This window comes from Bombus fervidus, chromosome 2 (assembly GCF_041682495.2).
Source record: "Bombus fervidus isolate BK054 chromosome 2, iyBomFerv1, whole genome shotgun sequence".
In the NCBI taxonomy this organism is placed as follows: domain Eukaryota; kingdom Metazoa; phylum Arthropoda; class Insecta; order Hymenoptera; family Apidae; genus Bombus; species Bombus fervidus.
Window position 1 is genome coordinate 17,240,494 of NC_091518.1, and position 13,984 is coordinate 17,254,477.

The 13,984-nt window shown below is 33.4% G+C and overlaps 1 protein-coding gene across 3 annotated transcripts in view; it reads left to right on the forward strand.

The window, feature by feature from the left end:
* The window catches only part of LOC139998191 (uncharacterized), a 440,340-nt gene that overhangs the window by 243,745 nt on the left and 182,611 nt on the right, over positions 1-13,984 (forward strand). For 2 of the 3 annotated variants that reach the window (XR_011803208.1, XM_072022546.1), the window contains exons 3-7: positions 3,012-3,285; positions 3,718-3,873; positions 4,561-4,699; positions 5,225-5,432; positions 5,520-5,841. Coding sequence is in view for 2 of the 3 variants with exons in the window: in XM_072022546.1 (XP_071878647.1) it covers positions 3,012-3,285; positions 3,718-3,873; positions 4,561-4,699; positions 5,225-5,432; positions 5,520-5,841 (1,099 nt within the window). In the remaining variant the exon portion in view is untranslated. Of the gene's footprint in view, positions 1-3,011; positions 3,286-3,717; positions 3,874-4,560; positions 4,700-5,224; positions 5,433-5,519; positions 5,842-6,836; positions 7,835-13,984 lie in introns of those variants that run through there. The other variant, XM_072022545.1, reaches the window with a different exon arrangement.

Below are 13,984 nucleotides of genomic sequence, written 5' to 3' on the forward strand. Positions count from 1 at the left end.
ATCTGTGGTTTAGAATTTGGACGAAGTGTCTCTCTTGGAACTTCGAAACGATGTCTGTTATGTCTCTACATGCAGAGCTTTCGGACAAATTAAATTATTATTCTCAGTTCTTATTATTTGTTTGCCTATTCTTACGAAATTCATAAATACTGTGATTCTGATTGTCATTCTTCCATCACTCTGCTAGTCTTCTTGAAATTTTCCCTTATTAGAGATTTTATAATAAAGAAAGAATCGAAAAGTAACGATATAATTTTTATGTAAGACGGGCAACGATATTTCATCGAATAACAACAATGGAAGAATACGAGAACTTGTGAGACGATCTAAAAGGAATTATAAAAATGGAATTTATAACTTTTTACCAGAAATATAATACTAGAAATTATAACAAAGAATTTCAGTAATTATTAATAAAGAATTTCAAACCTTTTGGAGTTAACCTAATCAGCAAGGAAATAAATGGCACGAACTTACTGAACACTTATGGGATGATTAATATACAAGAAAAGTAGAAAGGAAATACGAGGTTATAAAATTGATCGGAAAATTCTAATTAAATGGAAATCTCAAAGTTATTGGCTGAAGAAGTTCCAGGAATGTAATTTCCTGTGTGTAACGCAACTTCGATATCATTACTGTAATAACAGGCAGCAACATGGTAGCATAGTTTCCTCTGCCGATTTTCTATCTCCCGTCCTCTTCACCCTTCTACCTGTTTTCTTCTCCTACCCTGTCCGTTTGCCCTCCCTGCTTGATATTCAACCAATGCATATTTCACTTTATCCTTATTTCCGTATAATGGAGGTTTATCTATGAATATATGCTTCATTGATGCACACTGTTTTACGATGCGATTTATGGCGATAATCGCACGCTGTGGCTTATTTTCGTCTCGTTCTAAAGATGAAGAGAGAAGCTATTAAGATTATTATTATTATTATTAGAGAGAGAGGGAGAGAGAGAGAGAGAGAGAGAGAGAGAGAGCAAGGGGCGAGAGGAAGCTTGGAAATCTTTACCCTAGGGAATAGGGAGATTGTGTGCAATAGTGGGTTATTTAGAAGATTCAGATATAGATAATGACGTTGAGATTTTTATTTGATCATTTTCTGAATGCGTTGTGAAAAAATGATAATCCGTTAACTAGGAAAAACAGGTTAACTCGTTACTCGGTTTCCCTAATCTCGTCAAGATAATAATTTCATTATTTATGAATCTCCTACTTTTTTATGTATTACCTCGTTTATACTGAAAATAAATTGGATGTATCATATATGATATATGGAAGAATTAAAATCATCTGTCAGAGATTAATTTGGTTTTATTAACTTGTAACGTTTTTACAGGATTATAGAAATTTCTACTTAAAAGATGACCTTAGCAGGTTAGCAGGTTAAAAAGTTTTTAAGTAGATGATAAAGGAAATGGAATATGAAAAGAATTTCTCTTCTTGAGAGGCAATCCTGTAGGTTCGATCTTAAGGAGTTTGGAATACTATAGATTTTATGGCGTTCAATGTAAATGTTTCTGAATTCTAGAAGGGTTGAAATATTTTTGTCAAAGAGATTTCTGAAGATACTCTAATAAAGACATGATTTGTTGATAATTACTAGATCTAATTATTTGAATCTAACAGCTTCTAAACTTTAAGATGAATGGAATATCTCAGTTAGAGAAATTTTTCGAAGTATAGAAAAATCATTTCTTAGTAATTAATGTGCACTTGAGACAGCGGAAAGTTTTCTTTAAGAAATAATTCGTGAATGTTATTTCAGAAGCGTTATAACATTGTGCAGCTCTAAGGATTCGAAATCGAAATTTACCACATTTCACCAACAATAAAGTACTTCAGTGATAGGGATCAAATATGTGATCAAACGAATGACAATCTTAAGTAATGTTAAATGTAAATGTTTAGATGAAGATTGAACAAGCTCAAACGTGTACCGTTTCATTATCGCATTATACACAGTTCAGTTCCGATAGTACGAAACAAGATCATTATCATATCATTAAATTCTCATAATCGATGAATGTGTTATAAACGAACGCCGCCACGAACTACGATGTCGAATCGATCGTTAGCGACTCCGATTGTTCGTGTTTAAAGACCTAATCGATCGATCGTAATTACCTCACGAGCGATAAATCGATTTCTAATTAAGATCGTGACGCCTCAGGAAAATGGGGAATCAACTATTATACACGTATTCTATACGTATTAAATTCTGATCATAGTACATTATTTTAGTTTCCACCATTTTCGAAATTCTATGATAACAGTTTTCAAGCTAACGTGAAACCTGGTTATGAAATGGTGATTTCAATCTCAAATTATCGCTATAATGCTTGTCTTTAATCGATCATGTATTCAATCTGTTGATTAAGGTCAACTGAATTGTTGAGAATATTAAGAAATTTTGTAAATTCTAGTTTATTATAATTTATATACTGTAAATTAATGCAATATCGTTATTATTACATTTTCAATGTTTATACGTTTGTAGGAGACGTAAAAACGAAAAACTGTATGAAATATATAAAATATAGAGATATATTAAATAAAATATGCGAGATCTCATTCTCGTTGCAATGTGTATTTAGTGGATGAAAAGAATCTTTATGTTTATTTAGTTGTGTTTATAAAAATCGGATTTGCATAAACACCCACAGTCTAGTTATTATATACAACTTTATTGTACATATATTTGATTTCTCTTGATCAATCCAAGCTGAAGCTTCATTCACAATCTAAAGTTGTACTCAAAATAAGAATTACAAGAACGTTGTAAAATTCGCATTCAATTTACCAAAGTTCGTATTTTATTTTATTCCGATTGAAAATTCTCGTGGTCAAACCACGAGATACGGAGACGTTACAAAAATTCACATCCGATTTACCAAAAAGAAAGGAAACGAAGGAGAAAATGTAGAAATTCACAGGAACACACAGTGCAAATTTTTCGCTGTCAATTGTCGCTTAAGTCACTAAACCCTGACAAACGGCACAGCTGGAATCTCTGTCGGATAATTGGCGAAAGAAATTTATGCACCAATTAATGGCGAAAGAAAACGTAATACCAGGACTGAGGCAGAAACAAGTGCTGCGCCGCAGCCACTTATCCTCGGAAAACAAGGTGCCTGGAAGCTTAGTAGGCCTGCCTAAAGACCTGTGGGACGAGGAATACTTCAAAGATGGAATGTGGAAATCGAAGCCACGAAAAAGGCCTTTAATAGGCATTATGTATTCCGTATTAAATACGCATGAATTCTCCACGTTATCAGGTAAGAATTTCATGGCGTATTTAGAACGTTTTCCATGATGTATAAAAATATGGTATGCCATCGCGAACCACCAGCTTCCTTCATTTATATAGAAAGTTGCATTTTAATCTTCGATATTTGTGTTATTATTATATTATTATATACTTAAACTGACTGCATTACTATACCTCTCGTATTTGTCTTTTTATTTCGAAAATTTATGAACCTGCTTTGATACTAATGTTTTCGTCATTGACTCGTTTAATAATATGTCTCTCTGTTTATTAAAGATCTTAATTAAGTTATGTACTCTCTAGTTTGTATGTTCTCGAGATGTTTATAGTACTCTATACTATAATATTATATCATTATATTAGATTACACTGTAGTATACAATGCACGGAATATGTTTGAGAAAATATATTGAAATTATGTTTATTCTTTGTCTTTAAGAGTACCAGAAACGACGAATTGATTGGAGTTCGGCAAATGCAATCGCAGTAGCAACCGATGATATGGTGAAATTTTACAATATATTCAAATCTGATATTACAGACTCGATATGTCTGAAAGTACATAATGTTGATTCATTAAAATGGAATAACGCTGGTAGGTAACGCTACGCAAAATATATAATTACTGGTGTGTTAAAGAGTCTATTACGCATATTAAATCTATTAAAAAATTGAAAACTGAAGCTGCCTATAATGAACTTAGCTACAAAAGTATAAAATTAACGTATTTCGTTACGTTTTCCCGACATCGTTAGATACATATATTTTTATTTACTTTATTATTGAGTATTCGGACAAAATTAAATTTTTCATTATTTTAAAACAAATAATCTCAATCTAATACTACATATAATTTATTACATCGATTGCGAATCTTAAAAATAAACGTGTTTGAAATTTTCTGGCTACAAACTTATCGACTTACGAAATTCTGCATTCCTTTTCGCTATCTATCGATTGATATTTAGAAACACTATAGATTGAAGATTCCAATAAATTTGGAAAATTCTCTATAGTATTTCAAATATGATATACCATATCCGAAATCCATTATTCAAATATCCATGGGTTTGCGAGTTGTAAGTTATAACGCTATAACAAAATACTTAAATGGAAAGTTAATATCAATTTTTAAATTCGTCAATCCATAAACAAAGAGATCGTGTCTACATTAAAATAATTCTAATTTCAATTATCAATTACTTATGTAAGTATATAGTTTTCTTATTATTGCAATTAATATTGACAATATCTTAGAAGGAAATGTTACATTTCTGTCCAGGTAATAAACTGTTGATATGCACTCCGTCGTTCGTGGAACTGTACTGTATAAATAGGCAGAAGATGATTTGGACGACAGCCACGTGCGATAGTGACGTGAATTGCATCTGCTGGTCTAACAACGACCAACATGCCGTCACGTGAGTAGTATCTATCTATACAGAGATTTGTGCTTGTTGCATAAATATAATATAAACACGAATGACCATTCATCATTGAATATCATTTCAATCTATTAACGACGTTTTATTACGATCTGATCTGGCTTGATAAATGTCATTGATTAACTTACCACAATTATATACTTATCGATCGTCTACGGTCTCTCGTCGCCTCGCCGTGAGCCACTTTTTAATTATTCTATTAATTTGTCGTTAACATTACAATTTATGTTTCTTATAAAATCTAATAAGCGAATCGAATCTTTCCCTAGGTCTTATCTTTCTACTTGTGTTCATAGAGATATAGAATTTGCATAAATCTACTTATAAATCTACTCAATCTTCAATTATTATTAGAATTTAATGACCAGTTTAGTAGGTATTTCAATAAGTTAACAAAATTCAGAGTGCTGTCGGTAGGATGTTTGCTTTCATTTATATTTCGTTTGTAATTAACTAGAAAATAGATAAAAGTTACATGTGAATTTCTTTAATATTGTGCAGTGCTGACCGAAGTATGATCACGATATATTTAGCTCAGGATGGCAAGGTCGTTAATTCGTTCCCCGCGTTTTCTTCAACTATTTTAACGATCGCATTTTCATCGAATTATCAATATCTGGCAACTTCGGCGATAGAAGGGAAAGTTCGGATTTTCCAGTGGCCAAGTTTGATCGTGCACATTGACATTCTTTACTACGAGCCTATTCTAGTAAGTCTATATCTCTCATTACGCACGAACACTTTTATCGTCTGCAAAGTTGGACACTGTTTAAAATGAATAATGTATTATATCCAGGCTATAGCTTGGCACCCGTACGAAAATGGTTTATTATGCATAGGCGGTGGCCTGGGTGACGCTTCGCTGACCCTTTGGGACATGAACAGGTTAAGTACACCGACTTATCGCGACGTCCGGTTCCAAGGTATCGTGAAGAGTATGATATGGAATAAGCACAGTGGTGAGCTTGTCGTTCACTGGTCGTACGCGGAGCAGCATAATGACGCATGCACTGCGATACCGGTTCTCGCGAGCCTCGATCGCATTGTGGACGAGATACCTTTGGATAAGGATATACGAATCAACACCATTATGTGGAACTCTGATCAAACGCAATTAGGTACGTGAGAATCCTCTCGTTTATTTTATTATTCGATGAAACTGTGAAATCGTAATTGGATCTGTGATAAATGTCACGTGTATTAAACGTAATAAGGGTTTCGGATTCGAAGCGTTTAGTGATTTATGAGACGAGAAGAAGATTATTAGACGTAATGTTAAAATATAAAAATTCCTTAAGTCCCATGGTATCTGCACCTGATGTTATTTCTGTAACTGTGATCGATCGTGATCGATTATGGGTTCCATAGAATGCTCTCTGTGAGTACTATGTTCTTTGATGTTATATGAATTTGAATTGTTGAATTTGAAGTATGTTTTTCTGTATCTGCTCTGGTAGATAGGTTTCGAGTGGGAAGTATGATCATATCACTGCTTGGCAATGATAGCTACACAACTGACAAAATTTTTAATTTGTTTTTATTGCATACAAGGTCTACGTTATGTTTCTATTTTTATCATGTAACACGGTTATTTTATCATGAATATTTATCATCAGTTGAGAGGGCAGTTACGTTAAAGTAATAAGGCCTGCATTTAGTATTTTCAAAAATATAAATTTTGAGAAGCCTCTCGTCCGAAGCTTTCACATTTTTTGAGTTGTGACATTATCAACAGCGTATAAAGCAGCGATATGGAGAGTTCTTAGTTTGAACGGTAAATTATTGGTTTTTATACTGTTTGCTTATTTTGTGGTTCTAAGAATGCAGTTGTTTCTGTCGAATATTAATACATATTTCTTCGCAAAAAGACAAGAAATTCGTTGAAAAATGTTAACAGCTAGAAAGCTATAAAAGTTTCGAAAACATGTGTTTTTGGATAATGATTAAACAAGGAATCTAACAATTGAATATTTTGTAATTTGTATGTTTTTGTTCGTAGTACTGCTATGTAGTTTGTGAACTTTGTGAAATTATCGTACCTCCATTTTTACGTAAATTAATAATTCTAATGTCATCAAGGAAATTAACAAGTGAATGTACATATTTTTTTTAGCTATTCAGTCTGACGAATCTTTAATGATATGGAATTTTTTCGGTAACGATCGCCAATATCAAAGATGTAAGAAACAACGCAAACATATACAAAGTGATACAAGATCTACGAACTTTAAAGAATTTGAATATTATAATATACGGTAGAACCGACGTATTCAAGAAATTTTTTAATATTCATAAAAAATTATTAGAAATATTTAAAAAACTTACTTATAAGTAAGCCAAAACTTAACTAATAGCCGTGACCACTAGCTTTTAATATACCTCATATAATTCGGTATTTTGTCCAATTTTACCACCTTTTATTTTAATATACAAATATCATGTATTTCGTTTTTTAACAATTATAGACTATCATTTTTTAACGTATTGTAAAATGTTACCAAATCTCGAATTATTGCTACAATCAATTTTTTTGAATATCAGTCTATGAATGTCCTATTTATTGCTGCGATTACATGATTTTAATTATGATTATTATATAATATATTTAAAAATAGATATTAAAAGTTAGTAATTCTAGTTAAAAATAAAGGAAAAGATGCACTGATTTTTAGTGTTCGTTGTAATGTTTGGAGCACTGGATGCACTTTATATTCTAAACCAAAAATTCTTTTTTACAATGAAATTTATAAAGTTTCATATTATATTGCATTCGTGATTTATGTGATTATGTATGATAAAATTCATTATTTGGATACATCGGACCTACTGCATACCAAAAATTAGTAACAGTAACGGGTAATGTCTTGAATCAAAAATTTTTATTTTATATAATTATTTGTATCTCTCGACATTTAGTTTCATACATAATTAATGTAATCAACCTATGTTGAGCAAAATCCAATTATTTGAAAATGTAAATTAAATGAATTGAAATCGTGCTTTCCTAAGCATACGCAGTGTTATGGAATTAGGTAACTTATATTGTAATTATATGACTCACTTTTCTTTGTTGATCAGAAGAAAAAATATATATATATTCTATTAAAATTTCATAAGTTTATTTCTAAAAATCTCTTTATGTTTACCTATAAAACAATTGAAAAAGCAAAACACTAAAAAAAAAAATATAAATACTAACTCCAAAGATACGTACTTGACTGCAAAACTATATTTACAGCAATTACAAAAATTTAGTTTCCTATAAAATTTCCATCTATAAAATCGAAACGCGTAGCTAAACGCTATCTAGATAGAAAGAATAAATACGGTCGTTGCAAAGTACAAGTACAGGCCACTTTAAATTAATTTCACCAATTAAGTTTCAAAAACAGCGAACAACTAAGATAATTAGATACCCTTCTTAAAATTACCTATCCGAACCACTCAACCATGTTATAATTTTGTTTAAAAGAATTTTTTTCATGCCACTAACATTGTATAACATACTGTTCCTTTCAAATACATCGATCGCTTGACCGTATCTCTATCTTCACAGCTTCACACACAAAGATCCCATATCATCTTCCTATCGTATCACGAGCTACACGTTTCATCATAACGTCGAATCATTTCCAACGTCGCGATCGAGAGAACCGATGAAAAAGGAAGGAAAGGATAAAAATCATGCGAAAGTCGTTTCGCAAAACGATTATAGCGTGCCAACGATTAAGGACGATTATGATCGAATCACGCGCAATTTAAATTTTTCCGGGCCCATTGAGCAGCAGGTTTATCGATCGACCGGAAGATAAGCCGGCACAATCTCGTGCTAGAACTGTTAACGACCGTCTGGACTATCATCAAATAGATTTTCACGTTTCGCCACCTTTGGCAATTCCCGTCTAAATTACACGATTATCTTTCGGCTACTACTTACACAAGAAAAGGGAAGGGTATGTAGACCATTTCGCGAGCAACCACTCTGGCAAATGCCGCGTAATTATGGTTTTGTATAGTTCGGTAGTTTTTTTCAATTAAATACTGTCTCCTAATTCTAACTTAATGGTCTAAAAGAATTACAGTAAAGAATTTACAAGATCGTATTATAGAAGAAAACTTATTTATAAAAAGTTGAACATTTTCCAGAAGACTCAAGTACTATAGTTTCGATGTCAGAAGCTTCTTCTCATAGATTTATTTTACGATTGACGTTATAAAATAACTCTTCTTTTACTTGGTGTTTTAACCAAAGATAAGGAAATGGGAAGGTGAAAGGTAATTATTGCAATGCATTCGTGGCTGAATAAAATTTGATTTATTGAGATTTCCTATCGATTATAATAAATCTTCGTCGGCTACAAATGTATGCAACGATAAATTTCAAGAATCAGAATGGGTAGATCGGGTCTGAATGGATTCCAGATTTGACAAGAAGAAAATGCACATTTAAAGGATTAAATAAAATTATGACTGTTTTGCAGCCTGATGGCTATGAAAAATCTTTATATATAAAGTCACTGTAGTTGTACTTTTGCAAATTATACTGTTTAATTATATTTATTATGCTATTTTGCAAGGGCAACGCTTCGATTAAAAAACGGCTGCTTTATCCCTTTTTTTAATACAAAGGATATAACAATTGACTATAAAACTTCAATTTATTAGCCAAATAACAGAAGAAAAAAGTTGTTTCCATCGTCAAATAGATAAGTAATTTATAATTCTCTGCATCAGACTTCCTATTTTCTAAAAATTCAGAACAGTATATTTTTCTTATTTCTATCATTTTTCTAGAAAATTGACAACACTATTAATACACTCCAAATACGATTTCAATTACTACCTCTCAATTGCACAAAGTTTACATACAATTAATTACAAACTCTACTTATTTGTAATTCATCTATTCTTATTATTTTCCATATTCTGGCGTTGCGATAGCAGTCACCAACCTCTAAACAAAACCTATGGTAACCATCGTCCTTCAATCTGTAACAACTTCCACCAATTTTCGTCGATCAAGCTAAATGTTCATCATCTTTTACAACTTACTCTTCTTAAATGAACAATTTCCACACGTCCATCGTCACCCATCGCGTTGAACCCAACGGCAATCTCCAACAACTATTGAATTCTACTTTCACAGGTCGCATGTCCAGCGCGGTGTCTTTTTGTTCGTTACGTCGTCCACTTATGGAAATCGGGATTTCGTTGAGATTAAACGGCCCAGCAAGGACGCGGTTAATGGTCTCAAATTACCGTCCTCGCCTCGGCCCCCTCGCTTAACATAAAGTAACTAGAACAGACGCGGCATTACGGAGCTCGCGCTAATGCCACGCTGCTCGCTAATAACAAGCGAGCGGGACCGATGAAAAACCGCGCGACCAAACCAGTTAGCCGCCGCAGACCGAAGGAGCTTTAACGTTCCGCTCGAGCCGCGCTCAATCGTGTCCAATCGAACGATAAGTTAATCGATGACGGAAATCAGAGGCAGACGCTTGAATTATCGCTCGCGTAATTTGGCCCCTCCACGCTTGCAATTATCCGTATCTCTGATTCAACGATAGTTCAAACTTACGAAGATGATCGCCGTGATCTGCGAGCAAATTCGTGATGTAAACTTGCGTCAAGTTTTATGATGCGGCTCGTGATTAGGGAATTGCCGATTTTTACGCATTTAAGTGAAAATGAATTATCTTCGTTAATGTTGGAATTCCTATCACGCATCCTACCAGAGTACACCGATACTATACAATCTCTGTCACAGTGAAGTTAATTCGCTTCTTTTTTATCACAAAGGTGATCCAGCAGAAAATGCAATCAGCTCATCAGACCCGAAACTAAACCAAATTCCACTAAATTGAAAATTCAGTCACGAACAGTCACCCCATATTCTCACCCTCGTGCGACCGTTCCATATCGAATGTGGTCCAAACCAAATTGAATCGTGCTTGTTCGACAACAGAAACGACAAAAATTCGATTTCGCTCTGTATTCGAGTGTACGCGCATTTCTTAGTTAGTCGAAACCGTTAATTGGCCGGCTGGATGCAGTGTTTATGGTTGGGCAGTCGTCGTAAAACGGTTGCTGATTATCATTACATACAATCACGCTTAGATCCACCGATACCAGCCTTCTCGAACGATATTTATTACCATAACCGTACCATAGCAGATTCTGGCTCGATTCGCTACTTTTCTTCGTCGTTTTCTCCGTGGCTCAAAACGAGAAGCAGTTCGCGGCGGATGTCAACCACTTTGAGTATTCTTTTACGTTCTACTCCCTTCCCTTTCGTTTTGTTTCCTGTTGCTTTTGCGTCTCGATGCACGGAATCCATCGTAATAGGTCCTTCGATCTTGTAATCGGATATTGAATCGATGAACAGCCGGTTGATTTACATCTTCCTCGACAGCCCGTGTAATAACAGTGCATCGTTGCTCGTCTTCTATTGGGATTACAACGGTCATGAGTTTTAAGGAGATTATTCTAATAATGTAACCGTATTGCCATTGCTGATATCGAACACTGGGACGTTATCGTTACTCGGTGAGCAGCCTATACTTTCAATTTTCTCTTGCTACGATATCGTCGAACTTGTAAACGAGTTAATGATTTATTTTTTTGTGGAAGAAGTATTGGGAGGTAAAAAAGTAAATTTGCACAGACAATTAGCTGTATTCTTTTTATTCAGTCGGCGGAAGAAAAATTATTTAGTACAATTTGAATTTACGTTCATTTGGTGGAATAATATCGTATAATTATTTATGAATTTATTGGTTATACCGGTTAATTTATGGTTAACATTTTTCGCAATGTGTCTACTCAGAAATTATTCGAAGATCTACGGATGAATAATACAGATTATCAAGTTTAAATCTGAGTTTTAGAATGTGTATCATGGCGAATAAATCTTTGTACCCGATGACTTTTGCGATCTCTTCGGAGATTTGAAGGGTCAGATGCGGTCGTAGAGATTGCGAGCTCCAAGTGCTGATTGATCCTGCGCATAGATACACTAAACCATCGGTCGAATTGACATGGACAATTGATTATTGTGGAATATTTAATGAGAAAGTATTGACTTACTAATTCTCTTTCGTAATTACATCTTGAACTATGGAAGCATGATATTTGAGAAATTAGTGAAATACGAGGAAAATAGAAGATACTGTATTTTGGATAAGTTCAGAATTTTCTTTTTTCAACGTAAACTAGGTTATTAAAATCGCAGGAATACGTTTCAATTTCCTTCATTATTTACAAGTTATTTATAATAACTTTTATTCATAAGAGAAACTCGAAATTACGATTTACGAAACACAGGAGGCATGAAATAGTGAAGAAATTTTTTAATTCATAAATTCTCGTAGAATTTCTACTTTCTTACAATTTTGTAGTAACACTCCTTTTTAATTTAAAATATTTTATGAATCGAAAATAGAAGTCAAATTTACAGTAAAGGAAGAAGAAGATAAATAGTAAAACATCCACGTGTTAGCTATAGTTTTAATCAAGCAGTATCGGAACATTCTTATTCAGAAATGTTCACCTGCGGCCTCTGATGAACCGAAAAATCCAAAGAATTATGACAATGAACATAATATATCTACCTATGTCGTACTTATCAACACTGTAGGAGGATTATTTATCCGGATCTTTCAAACAACTACTGTTCCTGATTCGAGAGATCTCATTTTTCAACAAGACATATTCGCATAATATAACATTAAAGCATCAAAGCTCATACTTTAACTTTACAAAAGCTTTAACTTTAAATTAGTAGGATCTTTTAAATTTTTCCTAAATTTCGTTACGAACTTCCCGAACTGCCAAATAATTCGTCGGGTGGAATCTCGGCGTAACGTCAAGGCCACATTCGTTTCGTTCCAGATGCGTGAAATCTCGTGTTTCATGACTCGGTCTTCAGACAGAAGTAAGACGCATGGTAGCACGGTAGCCAGGGTGCACTATCTGTGTGCATTTATCATGCGGACAGTTACACCAGTCCTTGGTTCTTCTCCTCTGTCACAGAATTAATGAGACGGTCGAACATTAAGGGAAACGGTTAGAAAAAGAAAGCGAAATGTTGGGGAAAAGGCGAGTCACTCGTTTTCTTCGAAAGCGAAAGTTTTTTTTGCTCTGTGACAAAGGACACGATGTCTGTCTCATGTAGATAAAACGTATGGCAGACGAAACAGTCTCGAGTAATGTTACTTAATAATCTCCTACTTGAAAAGCGATCTATCTTCTTGAGAACGACAACATTTCGAGTAGTACAGATAAATATATCGATCCGAGCCATAGGCAAAGAACATTTAAACGGATACATGTGGACATGTAATAGCGTCTTCGCGGTTTATCTGGCGATTCAGAAGAAAGATAATGCCTAGCCCTTCCTATGCATTATTTTTTATTATTTCTCTTTACCGAAGAATTATTGCTGGCTGTGGAAGAAATGGCGCAGGGAAATATTTTTGTTGTACCATGGATGGCCTGTATTTCAAAATACAGTGTCACTGATAAATAGAGTGGCTCTATAAAAATCATAGTTTTTAATGCATTTTATGGTACTTAGAGATAATTCTAAAGGTTCTCTTTCTCTCTTTCTTTAGATAATGATAACGGTATTTATAGATGAAAATTTACTGATAATTAAGATCATATTTCGTAGAATTGTAAGTATTGAGACATAATGCTTTTCAATTATTTAGAAAAATAAATTACATTTTATCACGAAGAAGATACTGTATGTTTAGAGTAATATAACAATCTGTACGTACGTATGTATAATAAACTATAATGTTCCAAATTAATTCGGAATATCAAAGTTATAGGAGTTACTGAATGTATAATTCACTCGAAGGAAAAGATAATGAAAACTATTTTAATGAAATAAATTTTGCAATCAAAATTTGATAATACTATACCATTTACCATCTGAATTAATTCCATTTTAATATAATTACTGTTTGATACTAAATTTTGTTGATAAAATTGTTTCTCTTGATGCTTATTTTTCGGAAAAATAGTATTTTTCTACGGATCATTTCGTCTTCTCTAAAACTTTCTCTACAAATTTCGCAAACTATTCTCAAATCTGTATCTCTAGAAAACGTATCGTTCAATCAATGTCAATTACAACGCACCGCAAATACAAAATACTTCTAATGTACCTCGCAAAAAGCTAACTATACTTTCTACTTCCTACAATTTCAGAGACATATCGTTACGTCAATTTCAGTGCATACCGCTTAATTACCT